Raw genomic sequence first — 21,507 nt, 5'->3', positions numbered from 1 at the left:
ATTTTTTTATTTTTATTTTTTATTTTTAATTATTATATTAATATTAAATTTAGGTTAACTTCTATTATAAATCGGGAAAAAATAAAATAATTATTAAATAAAGAATTTAATAATTATTTTACTAATTTTTTATTTTTATTAAAACGAAATTCAGAAAATAATAGAAAATTTTCTTTAGTTTTTGATATTTAAACCTTAATAGATTAAACAGCTTATTTAACCCTTATGATTGTTTTTATTGATTAAGATTTTAAATTTAATTATAAGTTATTAGGTAAGTTTATTTATTTTATTTTTATTTTTTTATTTTTATTTTTTTTATTTTTATTTTTTTTTTATTTTTTTTTTTATTTCTTTTTTATTTTTTTTATTTTTTTTTATTTTTTTTTATTTTTATTTTTTTATTTTTTTTATTCTTTTTATTTTTTTTTATTTTTTTTTATTTTTATTTTTTTTTTATTTTTTTTTTTATTTCTTTTTTATTTTTTTTATTTTTTTTTATTTTTTTTTATTTTTTTTTTTTATTTTTTTTTTTTTTTTTTTTTTTTTTTTTTTTTTTTTTTTCGAGATCTCTTCCATGCAAACCATGACCCGCTTGTCTACATCATCAAGATGTCCAGATCCGTAAACGTTTGCGGCAAGTGGACACGAGACCAAAATAATCTGTACTGTAGACGTTCTAGACGTTCTAGACGTCATGGTCCCCTTGCACTAAATTCATAATGTATGTAATCCCGGTTGACAGTTCATACGGTTACAGCGCAGTCATTGTGGATTCCATTCGTTCGAGTCAAATAGAACCGAAGCCGATACGACGGCATGCCAAAAAGAGGCAACAGGTCGCATGAGCATTTACCTAGTTAAACAAAAAAGACGGAGGCACTGGAGGCTGATCGGGGAAAATGAAAATGAAGGTATCGAAGATGAATGTTACAATAATCTCACAATAATCTCAGACCTGTCACAGAGCGGTGAAGACACACGTGCTTGGTATACGGCTTGTGATTGGCAAAGGACACTAAATGTTAGATAGTTTTAATTCGTCCTAGTTAATCCGTCTATTTCTGCAAGTTTTATACATATAGGTACCTACCTACCTACACTACCTATGTAGGTTAGGTGGTTATGAGGGAAAGACTTATGTAGGTTCCCTAAAGCTAACGGATCCGGCTGTTAGGTATGTAATGATACAGCATCCCGGTAGCTTGTCTGTGTGACCCACCAATTAGGACAACTCCTGCCCCGCTCTAACCAGAATCAGGGTCTTCTTAATCGACCAATCAACTTACATAGATTCTTCAACCTTCTCTCTATTAGTTGCAATAAGCCTCGGATGCTACCTGATCAGTATCATAATTGCTCCTTTTATACTTTCGAAATAACCCTCAGATCGTAAGCTTCGCGAGCTTCTAAACAGTCACCGCATATCAATCATGCATGCAAGCCATCAGATCGCGGTGTAAAAATTCTTTTATAACTACCTAGGTTTAATTGGCAGTAATACAATTGACGGCGGCACAGCAACACAGCATAGCCGATACAATATGATGATGTCGACAGTGGATCAAATATTCGTTAATCAATCCCTTATGCCCTTTGCATTGCATACCTATGGGTGGAGAGAATAGAGTGGGATTTGCTACATAGTGTACTGTATGTATGTACAAGACAAGGATATTGTTACCAGAATCCGCGCAGGGGCCGAGACCGCTACGTATTTCCCGCCCTACTACCATCGCTAAAACTCTAGCGCTAGAAATAAGGCAAGGTGCATCTCGGTTGATAATGAATTGGAAAGATTGGGAGAATTGGGAGCCGCGACCGCGAGACTCTCACGATACAACGCATGTATGTATGTATATTTTACTCTACCACTCCCGTCTACCGCTACTCTAACCGGCTTTTCATCCCTATTCCCCGTCAAAGGACTACATACATAGAAAATAAGGAACTGCTCTAGTGTAAATATGACACCACTTTAACCATTTATAATTTCAAGGGGTTCCCGTTTCTTATCCACTGCTTTCTAAATTCTATCCACCGAGTCTATGATCTATCTATGAACCTCTAATAAACTTTCTACCTGACTTCGCTTCTCTACATGCAATAAACCGAAGGAGAGGGACGATCAATATTTTAACAGCCTGTCCGTGCAGCAGCTGGAAAGCAAACCAATTGGCACCCATCAAGTTCCAAGCATCTAAATAACCAAGCCGTAAGAAACCAAGTATCTACCTAGCTTCGTCTCGGCGTGCATCTCATTGCAAGATTTCGTACATATGTACGTTGGGTTAGGTACTTACGCTACTTACATGTGCGTGTACATAGGTACCTACCAAAAGCAACAAGGCAGGCACATAGCACCAGAACGACTGTATCTACCCGCCGAAACATTGAACATTGATAACGTCATATAATTGCGCATGGAATAATCGACGGTCTAAATCATTGAAAGTTCCGACTTCTCCCCGCCATCTAGATATTCTTATCTACTACCATAGGTACCAGGTACTTACCTATTACCTACAACTATTGCCCCGAACAGTTACCCCGAGCAAACAAGTATCTATCCAACGATTCCAGTCCAATCTTTTCCCCCTTCCTCCTCTTATATACGCAGACGAATAAATTCAATTCGTATTATATAGGCAAGAGGTGGTATTGCGAATCATCCCTTACCGAAAAAACAGCCGTAACGGCTATATAATCGCCGTGGCGCTTTCGAATTGGTAGAGTAACGATGAAATACGGGGAACACTTTGAAGAAGAGTCGGTCCCGAGCTGGAGTCTGCATAATATCGACTACAATTCGCTGAAGCACCAGATCAAGGTGCACACCACTAAAGACCAGGCAACCGCAATTGCTATCCCTGGCCAGCAGGACCATGCCCTGAAGAGATTTGAGGACGCCTTCTATATCGAACTCTGCAACCAGCACAATCGCGTTGGTCTCTTCGTTACGAGCAAAGCCGACGAGATCTCAAGACGACTATGTACGCTTCCGCCGCCACCATCCTAATTGACCGGCCTCATTCAACTAACAGTGCACTCTACAGGTCACCTCTCCGACTCGATACACCAAGTCATAGTACGATGTAACAACGACGGTGGAGTGTCGCCTAAGCGGCAACGACGACTCGCTAAATACGCATTACAAGTTGACGAGTGCGACGACGACATTAAGGCATTGAGCCGATTTGTCAATGCCCAGGTTATCGCGTTCCGCAAGATACTCAAGAAATACAGGGTATGTACTCACATGTAACTTGTCGACGTAAATAGGAGAAAACCTACAGAAAACCTACGCACGGTCATGGCATAATACTAACGGTTGGCGGCCTACGTCTGCGTATACATAGAAATGGACTGGCTCGACAACGTTAAGTAGTCGTTTTAAAGAGAATATCCTCATGTCACCCAAGAGCTTCACGAGGCGCGACTTTCATCCCTTACGACTACATCACCGAGAGTTGCTCGCCACCTTAGATGCCGCCACTCCCGACCTGAACTCCCTCCAGATCGAGCGCCAGAAAGTGAAGTTGCGATTCGAACAACGCGCCGAGAGTCGCCGATCTTCGCAGACACAATCCCCGAAACCTGCATCCATTAATACGCCAGGCGGTTCGTCGATGACGTATTGGAACGAGTACGACCACGGGAGCGAGGCGGGTGATCACGACGAGGAACGGGGATACGCAATCTATATCGACCCGAACGCGAGCGTCGACTTCCCAGGCTTTGTGTATATCAAAATGATTTTCACTGTCCCGGTAGACAAGGTTCGGCACTGGCTGAAAACGCGCACGCCACATCTGTATTCATCCGAGACGCAATCGCTTCTCAGCAGCCCTTCGCCTGATTACTTCAGTACCCGGCATTCAACTGCACATACGACCGATAACGAAGCGACCGAAGACGAGTACGCCTCGTCGCTAAATTCTAGCGTCGGTCGCCAGAAAGGAGCACGCTACGCCGCATTGGCGGCGACAGAAGAACAGAACGACTACCAAGTGACCTTATACCGCGATAAGGTGCTAACTCAAACCGTGGTATTCACTTTCGTTGCTGCTTTTATCCTCTTACTTGTCTCTGGGGTATTGGTAGCAACAGGCCGGCATAAGCTTCGACTCGAAGTCGACGCCGGCGTTACGGTCGGATCCGTAGCAAGTTTGTTCTGCGCCTGCATGGGCTTAGGTGCCATGTTATATCGTCAGTACCCCGTCAGCATTCTGTACAGTATTGCAGTCTGGACCGCGTTCATGGCTGTGTGTGCCCTGAATGGCATGTTGCTTGTATTAGTAGTGGGGAGTAACGGGTTATGAAAGTAACCAATCGCCACCAATTGATTTTGGCCTCGGCTGGGATTTGTCTTACGTTAGGTGTTTTGTGGCGTTCTGTGGGGTGATGTATTAGAGAGGGACGGGTATACCTCGCATACACGAGGTTACATACCATGGTACATATGTGTACTCTCGCCTTACCACTGTGAGGTTTTGGGGAAATAGGGGGGGTATAATAGAGATTGCTATCGGAGGGCTAGGCTCATCCAGAACGTAAGGTCTCGTTTCTTCAACGGGTTCACGTTTTTCCTATCCATATTGCGTTATATGCTTGTTTCGAAGCGGCACGATACCATACATAGATTTCGGGTTCGCGAGCCTGTTCGTAGGTAGCTGTTTGATTTTAGGGAAACGCGATTATGTTGCGGCTCGCTGCCGCTGCCGCTGCCGCTGGTGCAATTTGCATTTGTACATGAGTACCTAGGTTAGGTAGGCATCAATAAAATATTATTACGATATTGTACCGTGTTTATTTTTATTTTGTACGAGTGGACTTGCGTCGCTGGTGTATGCTTACTGTTTTGCGTTTCTTATACATGAAGCACGACTGGGGGTCAACAGCCAGAAGAGGTAGGTCAGTAGAACTGAAGACGGCTTTTATATAACGGGGTATGTCAATATCAATATTCAATTTAGACCGAAATATAGACCAAGTTATTATTTCTTTCGATAATATATCATTCAGAATATATTCTTCTCTAGTAGTCAGTCTCCTACTATCCACATCCCATCCCTTTTTGCTCGCGCATCGATCCTCGCTATCGTACAGTGTAGTTATACCATCCATAGTCCAGACTCCATACCCAACCACACGCAGAGAAGATGAGTAGAGAAATAAACGGCAGGACGAAGGGTGAGAAACAAATGAAAAAAAATCTTTCATGTCCCGCCTTTTTTGCCAAACACCAAAGTAATCCTACCGACTCGGACAAACTAAAGTACCAAAATAGGAGATGGGGATATATATGAAAATCAGAGGAGGTTCGCCTGGTCTTTCTTCTTTCCTCGAAATATCACTATTACCCCCCCAGGCTCCAATAGCAAGTTTTTCCAATCCCATATCCAGACAGATAGACAGACAGACAGACAGACAGATAGAGAGACTTTCCTACGCGGGGGAAGCATAAATACTAAGATAGTTAAACATATATGTTAGGTAGGTAGGTAGGTAGGTACCTAGGTATGTATGTAATAAGACAAGAGCGAACGGTATTTCGAAATATACCACGACGTCCATATCTATATATTCTCGGCACCTACTACAAACAGGGAAGGGGGTAAAAATGGTTCCCGTGCGGCGGGGGGGCGAAATGTCACCTCGGCGTGAAGTCGAAGCACATGGTATGCGGCGGGGGCACCAGCCGCGAGCGCTGGAGGTAGTGGTTCCGGTCGACGTTGAGTTTCTTCTCGAGCTGGCTCATCATTTTTTCTGGGCAGGGCATCAGCGAGGTTAGTTACGTAGTGTCCCCCAGGAAAGAGAAGACATAGGAACGGATAGGCTTACCAGCGATCCCCCAGCGAAAACTAAACAGCTTCAAGCTCTCAAACTTCTCCTCGATGTTGGCCTCGCACTCGGCCCTCTCCTCGGGGAAGATGCGCCGCAGCGCGGCGTACGCCTGGATCACGAGGTAGCAAGTGGCGCCGGCGGGGGCGCACAGGAAGGCGGGCGACCTCGGGGCGGAGCCGAAGTTGGCGTTCAGCTTGCACGATATGTCGGTCGACATCTTGCAGGCGAAGCGCAGGGCCGCCATGGCGGTGGAGATCTCGGCGCTGGAGGCGACGAGGGAGGAGGCGGGCGCGGAGGAGAAGCGCTGCGTGCTTTCTAGGATGGAGAGGTAGGGCATGTAGAGGGTGAAGAGGGCGCTGGGGGTGGTTAGTTAGTAGGGTATTGAGATATATATATATATATATAGTTGGGTGAGTATAAGAGGCATGTATGTAATAGGGGCATACCTAACAAGCATAGCAAAACAATCAAGCATATCCTCCCAATCCAGCGTCTCGCCCAGCAGCGTCAACGTGCTCTCCCTGATCTCCCTATCGAGGTCCGCATACGTCGACACCAGCGGCATCTTGCCCGGCCGAGCGTCGCGCTCCTTGTCTATGCGGAGCGCGCGGTGGAATAGACATGCCGTCTTGGCTGACAGCTGGAAGCCGGCGAACTTCTCGGTGCCGATGAGGATGTTGGTGCTCAGGTGCCGCGGCAGCGACGGCGGCGACATGGGCATCCCGGCTCCGGACCTTGTTCCGGTCTGGCCTCCGGTCGAGTTCGGCGGAGGCGTCGTCGGAGGCGTCTCGGGCAGAAGCGTGTTCCGCGTCGGACTTTCTAGTAGGAACGGGAAGTCCACCGCGTTCTCGTCCTGGTGGATGAACCTAGAGTCTCTCGTAAGTATTGTATCTATACCCACGATCTTCCCCCTTCCCCTATCCTCCTCCTTGACCAAGAAAACAAAATAAAACAAAACAACCCAAAATAAACCACCACTTACTGCTCCAATATAAACATCCCCCACCAAAGCCCCCCGCTCTGCTCCTCCTCCGCCCCCGCCCCCGTCCCCATCATCATGCCGATATCACCTCCCCTCCCCTCCGCCAGCTGCGCCGGCCTGATCCCCAGCACGCGCGCCGTAACGACGGCCTGGCTCAGCGTGCGGTACGCGGTGACCGCGTCGCCGTGCCCGTACTCGTACAGCGCGACCAGCGCGCCGCACTGCACCACCTCGACATCCGGGTGCGGGTCCCCCGCGCACGCCAGCAGCAGCGACGACAGCAGCCGCTTGACCGTCCGGTACGTCTCGTCGAAGATGGGCTGCGGGCCCGCGTCCGTCGTGCGCATCCGCGTGAGCAGGTACATGGCGGCGACGAGGAGCGCGGCGGTCTTGGCGGGCCGGTCTGCGTTGGGATTGGGGTGTTCGGGGGTGGTGGTGGTAGTAGCAGCAGTAGTGTCAGACCCGTCCGTCACCGCGGCGAGGCTCGCGACTTGCTGCTCGAAGAGCGTCGGGTGGATGACCGCGTACCACGAGTGTATGCACAGGAAGTACATGTTGACGACGGCGCGCCAGTCGACTTGTTGCCCGGACCCGGGCCCGGGCGATATCAGCGACAGGATCTGCGCGGCGGTGATCCCCTCCAGGGGCTCCGCGCCGCGCAGCAGAGCGTCGTGCGATAGCGAGTGCGGCTGGTAGATTACTAGCTGCGCGCCTTGCGGGATCACGTTGTTGGATATGTCGTGGATGTAGTGGCATTTAGCGTTGAGCCTGCGAGGGCAGTTAGTTTCTTTCTGTCCGTGTTTTCTGCATAAGCCCCAATATCAAAATGCCATCGTCTTTGCAGCGCCGTTGAGCTAAGAGATATTTTACAAATTCGACGGGAAGATTGTCGCATTAGATGGACAAAAGAAAAAGAAAAAGTCAAGACTCTAATAGCTAGTAGGAGTAGTAATGATATATGATGTATACGGCCTTACCTCTTACACCTATCGCAGAAAGGCAGCTTCTTATCACATTTGCGTTTAGACGCACGGCACTTCTCGCACGCGCGGGCGGCCAGGCCCCCTAGGGCCGACGCTTCTATCGTGCCGTACGCGGGCGAGCCCTGGAAGCACTGTCGCTTGGGGGAGGGTCCGGGAGACGATTCCGGCGTCGTCTCGGACATGGGCGAGAGCCCGTTCGGAACCTGTGTCGTCTGCATGTCGGCGGACGTATGGTGCGCTGGCCTTCAGGCACCTTGCGCATTTGGGATGTATACCTATTTCTAGGGAGTACCCTGGCCTAGTAGGGGCCCCGGTATGTGTGTGTGTGTGTGTGTGTGTGTGTGTGTGTGTGGGAGAGAGAGCAGAGTCTCTAACTGTCTAGCTGCTGCTGCTGCTGCTGCTTGCCACTGCTACACCAAGGATCGGGGTTGTTGTGCATTCCCCCCCCTTCCTCGGGTGGTTGCTGATGTCGCTTGACTAATGCGTCGGACGACCTAAGGCGGACCGGCTGTAGAAGATGGGTGTATAGGTGTATAAGGCGTGTGTCTCGGACAGTTGCAGCCTTACAAAACCAATGATGTAATATGTCGATATAGCCCTGACTATCTGCTCAAGGCACCGAGTTGGGTTTCCGCGGAGAATAAGATTTCTAGCCGTCGAAGGAAAGGAAAAAACAAAGCTGACTTACTTGCCTCTCCTCGGTGATTATCCAGGGTAATAATATTATAAGCCAGTGGACTCGTCGCCGTTTTTGCCTGTGTTTGGTTGTAAAAGTCGGCTGTTGATTCGCCCCTTTGGAACTAACCGGATGATCGACAGGTCGAGCTGAAAAGAATGAAAGCAGCGGGCAGGGATTGGCCAAGGAGAAGCTTTCGGTAGTAAAAAGTACCTACGTATATACAATAATACAATAATACAAGGGGGAGGGAGAATATCGAATAAGAAAAATCAAAGAGTAGTTAGTGTAGGTTAGTTATGTATGTATAATAGAGAATGTGATGTGATGTGATGTGATGTGATGTGTAAAGTAATGAAAGTAATGCAATCCCAACTCTGTTTCTGTTTCTGTTTCTGTTTCTGTTTCTGTTTCTGTTTCTGTCTCTGCTAGCTAGTTAATATTTCTTCTCTCTTACCCATCCAGCCATCCCAGTCAGTTAAGTTCCAGTCCCGAATCTTATGTCCGAAGAAGACTCAATAATAATAGAACGACAATTCGCGCTAAGACTTGACGATTCAGTCTTCCCACTGATCTACCCTTCTCCAGCTTCGAAGGCCCAAGTACCGAGGCTTACAAACCCCCCTTCCCCACAGACCTTCTAGGGAAGGATGGAATTGTTCTGTAATAGTCATAAGTTGCGATATTGCCTTGTTACAGCGAGCTAACTATGAATAGCTTAGGTAGCTTATGTAGACGGTAATAATAACAATAATGAATATCTACTTAATAACTATATACCATATAGTGTATGGATATACGTATGTATAAGCTGATTGATTACGTATATCTTAAAGCTTGGCCTTTCAACGTTGTTACTGTTACATTTGAAAGTTATTTATTTACCGTGAGCCTCAGCTTTAATACGTATCGTACCATACATCTACACGAGCTTATAAATTCTCTCACTATCTACTCGCAATGGACTACATAGGTACGTATATTGATTCTCACAGCTTACCAATAGGAAAAGAAGACGGGAATGATAATGCGAGGCTGGAGAAGAAAAAAAAAAGATGAGGAAAGAAAAAAAAAAAAGATAGCGAATGATCATGTGGCGACATCACAAAGCCGTCAAGGGGGGTAAAAGGTCCGATACAAACTAGGAGCTGTCATAGGCGCGATCAGAATTTGCCATTGGCCGCTGAGCCAATATACATACACACTTTGAAGTAAGACCATCTTCTCTAATCCGATTTGTTCGTTTGGGAATGTTCGCGTCAAAAGGCGGTCGGGAATAACTTGTAATGTTCTTGTCTCGTCTCGTCTCGTCTTGTCTTGTCTTGTCTTGTCTTGTCTTGTCTTGTCTTGTCTTGTCTTGTCTTGTCTTGTCTTGTCTTGTCTTCGCCGCGAAAATTAAAAAGGGATCCAAGCAGCCAAGGTGTGATGGGATGGATTAGGTATCGCGTTTTCGTTACGGAAGTCGCCTTCAAAAGTTTTGTCCATAGGCCAGCCCCTGTCAGCTTGACAAGGCTTGGCAGCAACTGGCAGCCATAATAATGAATGTACCTCCAAATATATTGTACTTTAATCTACTCATTATACTTCGAATATAAAAGCTAATTTATTAAAATATATACTATAATATAATGAAGTTATTATATTTATTAAATATTTAAAGAAATTATTTTTTAAATATTTTTAGTCGTGTGGTAATATGTATAATAGAAGGTATATTTTAGTATAGGTACTTTACGATTTTAGACTGCCAGGTGGGGCAGGCTGCCCGACAGCTGCGGCCAAAGCTGACAGGCGCTCTGTATGGACAGAACTTTTGAAGGCGACTTCCGTACAATTCTCAAGGATATAAAATGCTAATTTGGTACAAGCCCCACCACTCAATAACGTTGCTTAGCCTCCTTAATACATAAACAATTACCTTTTTTCCCTGAAGATGTAACCTAGGTAGTTAGTTAAATACCTAAGAATATTCGCGTTATACTTTAATGCCTCTTAAAATACCAAATTGCTATTAACCAAAAGACTGTGAAAGATCTCTTAAAGGCCTAAACCAATTGACATTTAGAAGCTTTATATGGGTTCTGGCCAGTGACCAGTTGAGGTTTCTCGAATTTTAACTCGTGGGGCTTGTATTAGGCACACTATGTATGTAGTGTAAAACTAATATCTCATAGGTATCCTTGTCCTAACGCTACGCTAGAAAGGTCCCACTCTGACGGGTCCCGGCCCCAACAGATTCCCATGTGCTAGTGGAGACGGGTAACCGTTGCTTCGCCTAGTCTCATCGGCGTTAAGAAAATACCAAGCTGAGGCTGATGATTATTTATACATATTGATTACGCTTAAACTCTACGTGGTTAAATACCTCGTTATCTGTGTACGCTAGAACTTTCTACTAGCGTAGAATTCATAGCATAGTATAGCTTAATAATATAACTAGGTAACTACCTAAATATTATAACTACCTCATGAGCAAGTTTCCATTCATTGCTCTATCCCACTAATAAGTCCCAAAAACACAACAAGGTAGCACCTTGCATGCAGAAATCCAGGCCGTAAACATGCAACTCCAAGAACCCTTTGAATACCCATATAATCTAGCTATGTACCCACCTATTTGCCTTTGCCACCGTAATAGTTACTGAAGTGCCCTCCCAATAAGTACATAAAGTTCCAACCAACCATCCCACCCATCCGAGTGTGTATAAGCTCTCGCAGGCATGCCACCATTCAACCGACCAGGTTCAACCCGGCTTCAGTCCTCTCCCACAAGTAGGTATGCAGTTGTAATCACCATAAGCCATAAGACGTTCAGCTACAATTCCCTCATACCCACCTCATATACCATGCCCAATATTATCCCTTTCCCCTTCCCTCTACTCCTTAGATCGTCAACGTCCCGTTCAGCGGCAAATCTCTGCTGCTCCCACCGACGAATATCCCGTACTCGCCCGGCTGTAGATGCCACTTCTGCGCAACCACGTCCCAGACACTGAGGTCGCGCCTCGTGAGCAGGAATGTAGTCGTAGCCTCTCCTGTCGCGTTGAGGAACGCCTTTTCGAAGCCACGTAGCTGACGCACCGGCGCGTTCGGGATCCCAACGTACAGCTGAGCGACCTCGCCGCCGTATACATCGCCTACATTCTTTATGTCCGCACTGATTGATGCTACCACATCCCAAAGATCTACCTGCCCGCCCTCGCGGATGGCCCCTGTCGGATATTCATCCGTGTTGGTATCGTCCCGCTTTTCGATCTTTAAATTCGAATAATTGAACGTTGTGTAGCTTAGTCCGAAACCAAACTCGTATCGTGGTGTGATATTCTTTAGATCGAAGTGACGGTAGTCGATATACACACCTTCGCTAAAATTTGACTGAGGGAAACGTTCGAACTGACCCAGGGGTAAGTCTGGCTTCGCAACATGTTCATAGTCGGACTCGTTCTTGGCTACCGTGTACGGTAGCTTGCCCGATGGGTTTGACTCTCCATACAACAAGGAGACAAGAGCACGACCAGACGCCTCGCCAGGTAGGTGCGCGAATATCAAAGCCGTCACGTTCGGGTGGTCGATCCACTGATCCACCAACCGGACGCCGGCATTATGAAAGATGACGATCGTATTATTGCACCGATCCGCCACATGTCGAATCAAGCCGTCAGTATAATCATCCCGTAAGTTCGGACGATCGTAGCCTTCGCTTGCGAACGCATTGACAATAACGAGACATGCATCCGACGTGCTAGCAACATCCGGATCAGGACTAAAGAAGTCCCAAAATACAGCCGTCCGGTCATCCCACGCTCGAGCGTTGAGAGCGTCGTACGGCGAGCTAACGAAAGCTGGCGTTACGGCACCGGAACCACCACCACAGAACAGCGTCCCATTAGGAGCAATGTCTGAAAAATCTTCATAGTAATGACCCGAGAAACCGGCACTGGTGTCGCGCCCAAGATAGGATGATTCGCCTCCGAAAGTCCACGCGGCAACGCCGCCGTTAGATTTGTAGTTCCACTGATCGGGACTCTTTGCCGAGTAACCGAATATCGAGAGCATTCTCGGTTTCCTTAGTGGAAGCGCGTTCTTGATATTCTTGACTAAAACGTGGCCTTCAATAGCACCGTCCAATAGAACTTTCTGAGACGAGATGTTTCTCGCGTCGATGATATCGTGCGGCTGGGTTAGGTCTACGGGCATACCGATTCCCGGCTCTGGAAAGTCCTTGTCCTGTCCTACTTGATAGTATCCAGCCATGATTCGCGTTGCCATGTCATCTAAGCGATCCTCAGAAACCGATCCATTTCTAACTGCCTCTGTTAGCTTGTCTCCCCAGAGCTTCGAATTTGGCATGACCATGTCCATTCCAGAGTTGGCCGATGCAACACCAGCATGAAGAGCATCCCAGTCCGAAGTAATCGCTCCCTGAAACCCCAGCTCCGTTTTGAGGAGGCCATTTTGGGTTTTGCTGTTCCCGCAAGCGTAGGAGTTATTCACTCGGTTGTACGAGCACATTACGTTTGCAGTCCCGGCCTTGACAGCATCTTGGAACGGCCTGTAACTAAGTTAACTAGTGTGTCATAGGAGAAGATTTTGGTTTATTAAAGTACCATAAATACAGCTCGTGTATGGTCTTATCATCGATGTTAGATGAGACGGATGCAGTGTCACCAGTAGGCTGTCGGTTCGTCTCTTGTTCGTTGCCGATGAAATGCTGCGCACCGAATAAGTGGAAGTCCTCTGGTAGTCAAGGCTGCTCATACCTTGGTACTTGTGATGACACCCTGCGACTGAATTCCCGTTACTGTTTCTGATACAAGGCTGCCGGTGAGATAGGGATCGGGAGAAAAGCCTTCCCAATTGCGCCCGCCGCGTAGTATACGTCCGATAGGACCAACTACAGGTCCGAGATGGATGTTGACGCCCTTGACTCTAAACTCAAGGCCCATGCTCTCTGCACGGTCCCGAGCCAGACCCTTGTTCCAACTGGCAGCAACATGGAGACCGCTCGGAAACCCACTGACAAAGTCCGTAGCTCTGACACCCTGGCCGGCATCGTTCAGACAGAAGCCCGAGAAGTTCATACGGGGAATAGCGTCAATATTGCCAGAGCAGCCGTTCAGTGTTCCTGAGCTGCCCGTAGAAGAGGAGAGTCCCGATGCAAGGGTTACCTAGCATCGAATTAGCTATGCGCTGCTAGACTTAGTAGGCAACGAAATACCTTCTCTTCGATCGTAAGCTGCCCAACAAAGTCGAGAGCTTTTTTGTAAGCATCGGCCCAAGCGCCAACTCCCGTCATCGCGGCTAGTAGTCATATTAGATACTCCATCTAGCGTATAGTGGACTAGAATTTTGTTATGAGTATACTCACGAGAGGGGTATACCGGCTCGGACTGGCCGTAGAAATAAGTATCATCGGTGATAAGAGCTTGGCCGCTAGGCGCGCCAGCAGCTCCGTCACCACTATCGCCATGTCTATTTCGCAGGGCGAGAAGTCCTAAGAGACCGAACAAAGGCAATATCATGAGACCAACAACGAGGGCAACACCGCGCTTCTTCTGCAGTATAGGAAACCGCTGCTGCATTCTAGCCCACCACGAGGTCTGGTCTAGAGGCACTTCCTGGCCCTGCGACAGCGGTTGGCGTTCCTGCTTCATTTCTGCCATCGTATACTCGGCTAATTATCTGTCATCTGGTGAGGGTGTATCAAAAATAACTAATTCGAGAGCCGTACAAGGTATGACTCGTCATATACGCTCCTTTTTCAGGAAGATTGGCCAAATCTAGACAACCTTGCGAATACCTATTATTCGTAAAGGCGAGAAAGACTAAACCTTCAAAGGACCTTTACCCTCGATATATAACCCAGACTCAAGGCGGGTGGCCTTATGTCGGAGTTCTTCCAACTCCAATATCGGATGTCTCTGTTGCGATCCGAGCTTGGAACGAGAACAACAACAAAACTGGTACAATGAGCTCTAACGAACAGGCGAATGCGACGATCAATTTAAAAAAAAAACGGGGTATTTTTATTAAATGTTATCAATTCCGTAGTCAGAGGTGCATCCGAGTAACAAGCGAATGTGTAGTTGAGTAGGTTTTTCAAACTGTTAAGGTTGCACGCGCTCTCTCTTCGGCCACAAGTTGGGTTATACTCGGTTTACTATGGTTATCTAACGATCGTCGTTGAACAACAGGCTGATGTCAATATACATGTATACATAACCCGTTTGGTTGTTGTTTCCTCGTTTCCTCGTTGCCTCGTTGCCGGGTTGATCATTATTTGGAGATGTTTGTGGCTTCCCTGATTGGTCAATCGTCGTTGGTTAGTTAATTACGCCCCAAGACATACGAGTTCGTTGGGCAGGTACCCTCGTTCGTCGCTTAATAATGCTTAACGCTTAATGGCTTCCACGGCTCGACCCTGACTAACTCATTTCGGCACTGGGAATTGCGCTTTCCCCACGTGTCATAACCTTGGCCAAGCTGCCAGGTGCCTCATGCCGCGTGAATGAATTCCACACATGGAAGCCTGCCTTAAGCTGCATGTTGATCTGCATTCGATCGTTGCAAGCATATATCAACGTTTAAAAATATTCATAAATTTCTTATAACTAGGGATGCAAAGCAACAAGTAAAAGAGTAACTAACTACCTAATGATCATCTTCGGCATGTTGAAATAAAAGCTTCATTTACAAGCGGACATGCCATACATGTATAATTATATTTCACGTGTAAGTGCTACTAGAGGTACATACTCTGTCATTGCATTCCAACCATTGAAGTTTACGGAACCTCTAAATAAGGTTCGCCGCCGCGAACCATGATCGTGAAACAGGTTTGTGTGCCACTAAAAATGACGATATGCACGATTCCGTAACCTTCGGGTACCTAGGTAAGGTACGCATATTTCTACATTCAGCCCAGGCCTTATCTTTCCTACACATTTCCTATAAAGAACTTCTCGAGCCCCCATTGAGACCATTTCACATATTTTAACACGAACTTCGATTTGCGCTCCCGCTCCCGCTCCCGCTCCGGCTTTGGCTAATGCTTAATATTTTGATCAACTATTTGATCCGCCTAGATCTAACTGTATATACTTGTAATGGCTATCATGCCAAAGTTCTTCCCGTTCGCTAATAAGTCTGCAAAAGCAATCCCCAACTCGAAAAAAAAAAACAGCAGCGTGGTATCCAGTGTCATAAAGGAATCGTATCAATCAGGGAGAGTTTGTAATCGTCCAATGCAGATATAACGCCAACCCAAGAGAACGCCCAGTGGGCTGCTATTCGTATCAATTCCGCCCGTCGGTACCCCTGGGGAATGTCTATTCGCAACGTCGCAATCTACATTCTTAACGAATAGAGGAACCGTGTCATCCGAATACACAAACGTCCTCTTGGCCAGCCAATAATTGAAGTAAATCTCGGTCTATGGTAGCGGGCCGTGGGCCGCAACGCGTTCGCAATGGCAATGGCATTTCACTGCGAAGACCGGGCCGCATCGTGACATCGTAAGTAGTAATCGTACGGCTATGTAAACAAGCGCGGAATAGGTGCTATATACTTCGGAAAGTTCAGTCGGACTGCTACCCCATGCGTCGCAATACGATACAGCGAAATCGCTAGCCAACCCAGTGACCACTGGGAACTTGTGGTATGGCCAGCTTCGGTTTCGCGAAGAAAGGTTCGGGTATACAGAAGCAGGCGACTCACAGTATCAACTGCTTCAGATTGCGCTGGATGATCATGTCCTGCACTGAGCCCATTGTGATTTTAAGCAAGTTTGTATCCGTCGCGTTGGTAAAATGACCATAAATTTCCTTCTCGGGGTTCCGGTTTAGAGCCCTGAACTTATCCATGAAGTACTTGCTCGCTTGCTTGTAATCGTCCGCCGGACCTTGGTAGTCGACAAAGCCATGTGCCGTTATAGGACTCGACGCGATCTTCTCCTTAAAGAGATCCATCTTATTAAGGAAGAGGATAAGGGCCGACTTGGTGAACCAATGCGAGTTTGCAATGGATTCCCAAAGCATCAAGGCTTCGTTCATTTGGTTCTAAAATCGCATCTGTTAGCAGGCTTATTACAATGGCAATTGAAGTCTTAAGTCTTAAGGGATGGCTTGTACTTACGCCATCCTTATCCTCAACCAGACACTGATCGTAACCGCTGATCGCGACCAGGAATAGTAGAACATTGACATTCTCGAAACAATGAATCCACTTCTTCCGCTCCGATCTTTGACCGCCCACGTCGAACATTCGGTATGTCAGCTGGCCCAAATCGAAGATGGTCTCGGTAATGCCTGTCGTCCTCAAACGTGATCGCAGCAGATCTTGGTCGGTGGGAATATATTCAGCAGCCCAGAGGCGGTCTGCATCTTCGCAGAAGCTTTTAAGACGTGTTAGCCAAGGTCATGTTAACGGTGTCAACGGACGCACTATGATAGATTGTCGTGGAGAGCATATTCGTTGCCCTTTTGGATGGCCTTTTGTACTCCATTGTCGGCCCAAAGGGCTTTGACCGGCTCGAGGTATTCCTGGGGAAGTGAATCGTGAGGCGAAATTTCAACGTCAACAAGGAGCAATGCTTGGTTTTTCTGGCAATAACAACACGACATTAGCAATCGACGTTTACAATGACATCCCATTGCGACAGCCTCGTCTCACAAGATCCCGGTGAAATACTATTGCGCATTCGAGATAAGTATATGTATCACATACCTCGTTGTCTTTGTTTTCAAATTCGATGGAATAGTCGGCCATGGCATCAAATATTATGCGCATCGACTGGATAACATTGCTGAACACGACGGGCTTCCATTCCAACTTCTCCGTTTTGCTGAAGCCTTGAGCGTAAATCAACTTCATCTGCTTGAGCACAGTTGACTTTCCCGACTCGCCGGCACCTATTAAAAAGTCCCGAAGTCAGCTGCGGTGTCCCGCTAGCCGAGACACGAATGCTGGCGATTTCTGAGGAGAGACACTAGGTACGTACCTAAAAGAAGCAACTTGACTTCTCGTGCCATGCGCTTCTCATCTTGTCGGATAATCTTGTCGAGCTCCCGTGACCGAGTATTGCCCTCCTCGTCCTTTTTGCGACTGCCGAAACACATTATGAATAAGGCTTACGCGCGGGTGTGTATGTGTGTGTGTGTCGAGTATTATCTGATCCTAGGAATACGTGGTGGGTAGTCGCGTATTCATGCGAAAAGGCGAAAGGAGAACGGAGAACGGATTCTTGCGTAATATACAAGAGCCTCACAGCGACTATGAACATACACAGCCCTGTGAGAAGATGGAAATGGAAAAAAGAGAAAAATTGGATGACGACTACAGAAACACAGCTTCGTGATGGTGTGGTAAGACTAGCTCGGGGCTTGAATGAAACGGCTCAGTGATAGCCTGTGGGGGCTTGAGCTGACGGCGCAAATCCAGCTCGCAGTCGGTTACGATCTAGAAGTAAATCCGGCGGGAATATCGAAACGTTATTACGACCTAGGAGCTTTTTTCGCGCCTTTAACGCTCTCCCTACAGCTCAATGGGAAGATGGAACAAAGAAAAATTGGATAGCGAGTTGGGCAGGCTATGTAGATAGTTTTTGTTACTTCGAGTCTCCGGGGATGATCAGACCAAGAAAAGGTAATCCTTGTCGAGTAGCCAGGGTACGGAGGGAGGCTCGAGCGAACTGGAGAAAGAAGGGGGAAGAAAGAGACGGGAAAGCTTCCAATAATAAAAAGTATCGACGGGTAGGACCTGAGTGATAAATAATACAGCCTGTCAGCAAGATATGTCAGTATTCTATTTTTTTATTCTTCTTACTACAGCATCCGCCCTTGTTCTCCTGTCCAGGCGGGCTACATGTATGTTTGTATGTATGTTGTACTTGTTGACCAGGACCAATAAGCGGAAAAGGAGGGGGGTAAGAAACCAGAAATTGGCGAAGAGAGATAGGAGTCATATGTAGGTATGTACATAGAGCGGTACCGTATTGTATCGATTTATAGGTATAGACCTTGTATGTAGGTAGGTAAATATTCCATCCACGTACCTTTTAAATTCTCAAGGGTTTAGATTCGCACGAGCGTTGAAGAAGGTAGATCTCGACCAATATAGTTCAAAAATATCAATGGATTTCTTATATCATACTCGGGGTCTTAACTCTGATTAAATATCTTAATTCTGCGGGTATATCAATGAGAAAGAAGAATGACAGGAATACCATCCAATAGGATATGGGATGACGGCTCGCGTAGGTGATGATGGAAGCTTAAAAAAAGGCTTGGGGAAGCGATTTGCTACTAGTAATGATGGCCGCTGTTTAGCGTCGAACTTCAATTGTTCAAATGATGCTAGCAGCAAGATAGGTACCTTTGCCGGTTTGCTGGGCAGTTTCGAATAGGAGTGTACCTTGCAGAGTGGAGTTGAAAAGTACTCGAAACGCAAGTTGGGGCTAATTCAAGGTCCTCTTTCCAGGGATAGGCTGATTAAATTTGTATGTAGTGAGCAATAAGCTATCCACAGTGGAATCTCCTCCAAGAAGATACGACGTACGCAAAGTACCTGCCTGCGTACATTAGGTACCTATCTCCTGTACAACCGATATGGGTACCTATATACATGTACAAGCAAGCCTGACCTTAATCCGTACGCAACCACGCGATTACCTAACATAACCCTGTTTTACTACACCAATGACCTACATGTATAGTCCATAGGTATGTATAGTCCATTAGTATGTACCTATATACCTAACCTAGGTAGGTACCGTACATACCTATTAATGTATTTACACACTTAAAGCCAAGTCTCGTCAATAGGTAACGCACAGCTGAAAATTGCAACCTTCTTCTTACTGATATATTCGTATACCTGGGTTTGTGACCATAAAGTCACAAAAAAGTGTACTAACGGTGATAAACAGTGATAAGACATCAATGGAGTCGGGACGAATAGGTATCACGGCTGGTTAGACCGCTAGACATAATATCCATCTAATCAAGTTAGTAGCGTCCGAATCGTAACTTAGGTACATTCTAGCTTCAATCTTAAAGCCGATCAGCCGAGCCGACTAACTATCAATGCTATGAACTAATGCTTTTACAGTTTCTCTATCTTCCCCATCTCCATCTCCATCTCCATCTCCATATCCATATCCAAACAGAGACAAGCAGCATGTTCGGCATGAAAAAGCATTTCAAGGCTAAGAGGTAATAGTATACTGGTCTACGATATAGCGGGACTATTACACATGCGTACAGACGTACATAGGTTCCATAGATCTTCCTCTCAAACTCCGCAACGAACACGCCATAACTCGGATGCAAGGATCAAGGGATACACAATGTAGGGAGAACAGAGAGAACAGGTGCCGCACGTAGGGTTCGCAACCCGAGACGCTACTATTTCTATTATAGCGGTACTACAGGCTACAGCAAGCACCAACGCAGCCAAGAACAATGTTATTCTCTGGTTGGTTGATTCACATGCATGCAACGCGTGCGAGTACTTATATTAGCACAGATTACTGATTACGGATTACGGTAGCATCACCACTAGGTTACATACTCTCGTCGATTCCATACAATTAGACATCAGCCAGTGGCTATGTATACTGATGTATGCGATGTATGCGATATATGCGATATATGCGCTGCCTGCGATGGGTATCATCAATCTCGATTGGTGTGAGTGCCACTTCCCAATGCCATGTGCCGTCAGCCTCTCAAGGTCACTCGCCTGATAGCAGGACCGTCGTCCATCACTACCCTACAACCTTAAGTATGCTGCTGTCACGTTGGCCGCACTGATAATACAGGATACAGGATACAGGATACAGGATGCCAGCTTGCCAGCTTGCCAGTTCGCCAGTTCGCCAGTTCGCCAGTTCGCCTGATTCCGGAGACATTGCCACCCACCTGAAGAACATCTGAGGAAGACGCAAACCTAATGTCAGTATGATACTCATAACATAATACCGTTCTTAGTAGATCTGTATGCTGATGGCTGATTCATTCAACTACATACGTACGTACGTAATACATAAAAACATAGTATCCATTTACACGAGGCGGCGAGTCATCAACGTTCCGTTAGGGGAAACTGATCAATACATAATTACCGGGCGTAGCATGGGCCTCGGTACATACGTATTTATGAGCGAATGGCGGTTTTCCGTATCTCCCACGCTCCCATGCTCTCTCCCATGCCTCTTCCATGCTTACAATTTATCTGCAGCACTGATGCCCACCAATCGGCATCAACCCCCCTTCTCATTCGATTTGAGGTATCCAATGCTTAACTGTTAGCTGTTAATCCGGACTGGGGCTTATTCGGACAACCTAAGAGCATTTAAGTTACATACATGCAACTAGTATGTCAACACCCGCATGTCATCTGGAGAGAAACAAGAGAGAAAAACGTGGCGAGAAGTGGAGCACCCACAAGCATCTTACAAGCAGCGTCCATTCCAACAATCTGATGAGGAATAGCTCCATAGACCTGTGTCACCCTTTTAATCTAGGACGTGCTGGATATGTTAGACATGGAACCGATGTCTTTAAAAGCCCACAAGCCTTCCTTCCGCGCGATGCGGGTGGGAAATTTTTTGAAAGATCGACACATCCTAACCATAAGACCGTAAGCTTAGCTTCCGTGCTACGACAATGCATAGATTTCGACATTCCAACTAGTAAATAACATCATGAGCCATCAATCAGCTTTAAAATTACCATACTCTACGTCCTATCAGCCAGATCTACGAAGCTTATAAAGTATACATAAAATACCTAGCAGGTTCTTTTGAAGGATTTTACCAGAAGGATCTAATATACTACCTACCTAGGTACATATACGCATGCGGCAGCGAGGCTCGGTGGATCTCCTAGTTACTATCGTTGGCCAACCATATGAACAAAATTTACGGTTCCTATATTGAGCTTCTCTATCGTGGGGTGTATATTTCGAGATGCTCTAATGGGAGCCTGACGGAAAAGGAATTTATACCAAGTCAAATCCGT

General features: G+C 46.3%; 5 protein-coding genes across 5 annotated transcripts; 1 reads left to right on the top strand and 4 right to left on the bottom strand.

Moving 5' to 3' along the window:
• The first annotated feature begins 2,238 nt into the window (after positions 1-2,238).
• Positions 2,239-4,798, top strand: F4813DRAFT_11721 (uncharacterized protein). Its single transcript, XM_049238558.1, has 3 exons — positions 2,239-2,993; positions 3,057-3,247; positions 3,360-4,798. The coding sequence occupies exons 1-3, from the start codon at positions 2,741-2,743 to the stop codon at positions 4,320-4,322; spliced, it is 1,407 nt and encodes a 468-aa protein (XP_049104783.1). The 5' UTR covers positions 2,239-2,740; the 3' UTR covers positions 4,323-4,798.
• A 771-nt stretch (positions 4,799-5,569) lies between these two features.
• On the bottom strand, positions 5,570-7,828 carry F4813DRAFT_342039 (uncharacterized protein). Its single transcript, XM_049241357.1, has 4 exons — positions 6,830-7,828; positions 6,294-6,713; positions 5,845-6,203; positions 5,570-5,769 (listed from the first exon to the last, which is right to left on the bottom strand). Exons 1-4 carry the CDS (start codon positions 7,381-7,383, stop codon positions 5,654-5,656), a joined length of 1,449 nt encoding a protein of 482 aa, XP_049104782.1. The 5' UTR covers positions 7,384-7,828; the 3' UTR covers positions 5,570-5,653.
• A 3,054-nt stretch (positions 7,829-10,882) lies between these two features.
• On the bottom strand, positions 10,883-14,828 carry F4813DRAFT_342031 (glycoside hydrolase family 3 protein). The gene is made up of 6 exons (XM_049241356.1): positions 14,220-14,828; positions 13,857-14,170; positions 13,707-13,789; positions 13,249-13,656; positions 13,096-13,199; positions 10,883-13,040 (listed from the first exon to the last, which is right to left on the bottom strand). Exons 2-6 carry the CDS (start codon positions 14,149-14,151, stop codon positions 11,372-11,374), a joined length of 2,559 nt encoding a protein of 852 aa, XP_049104781.1. The 5' UTR covers positions 14,152-14,170; positions 14,220-14,828; the 3' UTR covers positions 10,883-11,371.
• Positions 14,829-16,200: 1,372 nt separating this feature from the next.
• On the bottom strand, positions 16,201-17,604 carry F4813DRAFT_384395 (G protein alpha subunit; the record flags this gene model as incomplete). The annotated part of the gene is made up of 5 exons (XM_049246085.1): positions 16,201-16,545; positions 16,622-16,880; positions 16,931-17,088; positions 17,213-17,397; positions 17,487-17,604. 5 exons carry the CDS (start codon positions 17,602-17,604, stop codon positions 16,201-16,203), a joined length of 1,065 nt encoding a protein of 354 aa, XP_049104780.1.
• Positions 17,605-19,500: 1,896 nt separating this feature from the next.
• On the bottom strand, positions 19,501-20,381 carry F4813DRAFT_342022 (uncharacterized protein). Its single transcript, XM_049241355.1, has 2 exons — positions 20,036-20,381; positions 19,501-19,960 (listed from the first exon to the last, which is right to left on the bottom strand). The coding sequence occupies exons 1-2, from the start codon at positions 20,159-20,161 to the stop codon at positions 19,778-19,780; spliced, it is 309 nt and encodes a 102-aa protein (XP_049104779.1). The 5' UTR covers positions 20,162-20,381; the 3' UTR covers positions 19,501-19,777.
• Between the last annotated feature and the right edge of the window lie 1,126 nt (positions 20,382-21,507).

The sequence above is a fragment of the Daldinia decipiens genome (assembly GCF_022478715.1).
Source record: "Daldinia decipiens strain CBS 113046 unplaced genomic scaffold F4813scaffold_1, whole genome shotgun sequence".
Taxonomy (NCBI): domain Eukaryota; kingdom Fungi; phylum Ascomycota; class Sordariomycetes; order Xylariales; family Hypoxylaceae; genus Daldinia; species Daldinia decipiens.
The sequence above is the reverse complement of the archived record's forward strand: the minus strand, read 5'-3'. Positions and strand labels throughout refer to the sequence as shown.

What these genes read in the sequence shown, in the direction of transcription:
- F4813DRAFT_11721 (XM_049238558.1), top strand. Translation starts at nt 2,741, where the DNA reads ATGAAATACGGGGAACACTTTGAAGAAGAGTCGGTCCCGAGCTGGAGT. An exon ending in CGAGATCTCAAGACGACTAT is followed by an intron (nt 2,994 to 3,056) that starts GTACGCTTCCGC and finishes TGCACTCTACAG; the next exon opens with GTCACCTCTCCGACTCGATA. An exon ending in AGATACTCAAGAAATACAGG is followed by an intron (nt 3,248 to 3,359) that starts GTATGTACTCAC and finishes GCGTATACATAG; the next exon opens with AAATGGACTGGCTCGACAAC.
- F4813DRAFT_342039 (XM_049241357.1), bottom strand. Translation starts at nt 7,383, where the DNA reads ATGTACTTCCTGTGCATACACTCGTGGTACGCGGTCATCCACCCGACG. An exon ending in GGGATGTTTATATTGGAGCA is followed by an intron (nt 6,714 to 6,829) that starts GTAAGTGGTGGT and finishes GAGAGACTCTAG; the next exon opens with GTTCATCCACCAGGACGAGA. An exon ending in TTTTCGCTGGGGGATCGCTG is followed by an intron (nt 5,770 to 5,844) that starts GTAAGCCTATCC and finishes TGCCCTGCCCAG; the next exon opens with AAAAAATGATGAGCCAGCTC.
- F4813DRAFT_342031 (XM_049241356.1), bottom strand. Translation starts at nt 14,151, where the DNA reads ATGGCAGAAATGAAGCAGGAACGCCAACCGCTGTCGCAGGGCCAGGAA. An exon ending in GTGTCATCACAAGTACCAAG is followed by an intron (nt 13,200 to 13,248) that starts GTATGAGCAGCC and finishes TTCGGTGCGCAG; the next exon opens with CATTTCATCGGCAACGAACA. An exon ending in ATACACGAGCTGTATTTATG is followed by an intron (nt 13,041 to 13,095) that starts GTACTTTAATAA and finishes ACTTAGTTACAG; the next exon opens with GCCGTTCCAAGATGCTGTCA.
- F4813DRAFT_342022 (XM_049241355.1), bottom strand. Translation starts at nt 20,161, where the DNA reads ATGATACCCATCGCAGGCAGCGCATATATCGCATATATCGCATACATC. An exon ending in TATGTAACCTAGTGGTGATG is followed by an intron (nt 19,961 to 20,035) that starts CTACCGTAATCC and finishes GAATCAACCAAC; the next exon opens with CAGAGAATAACATTGTTCTT.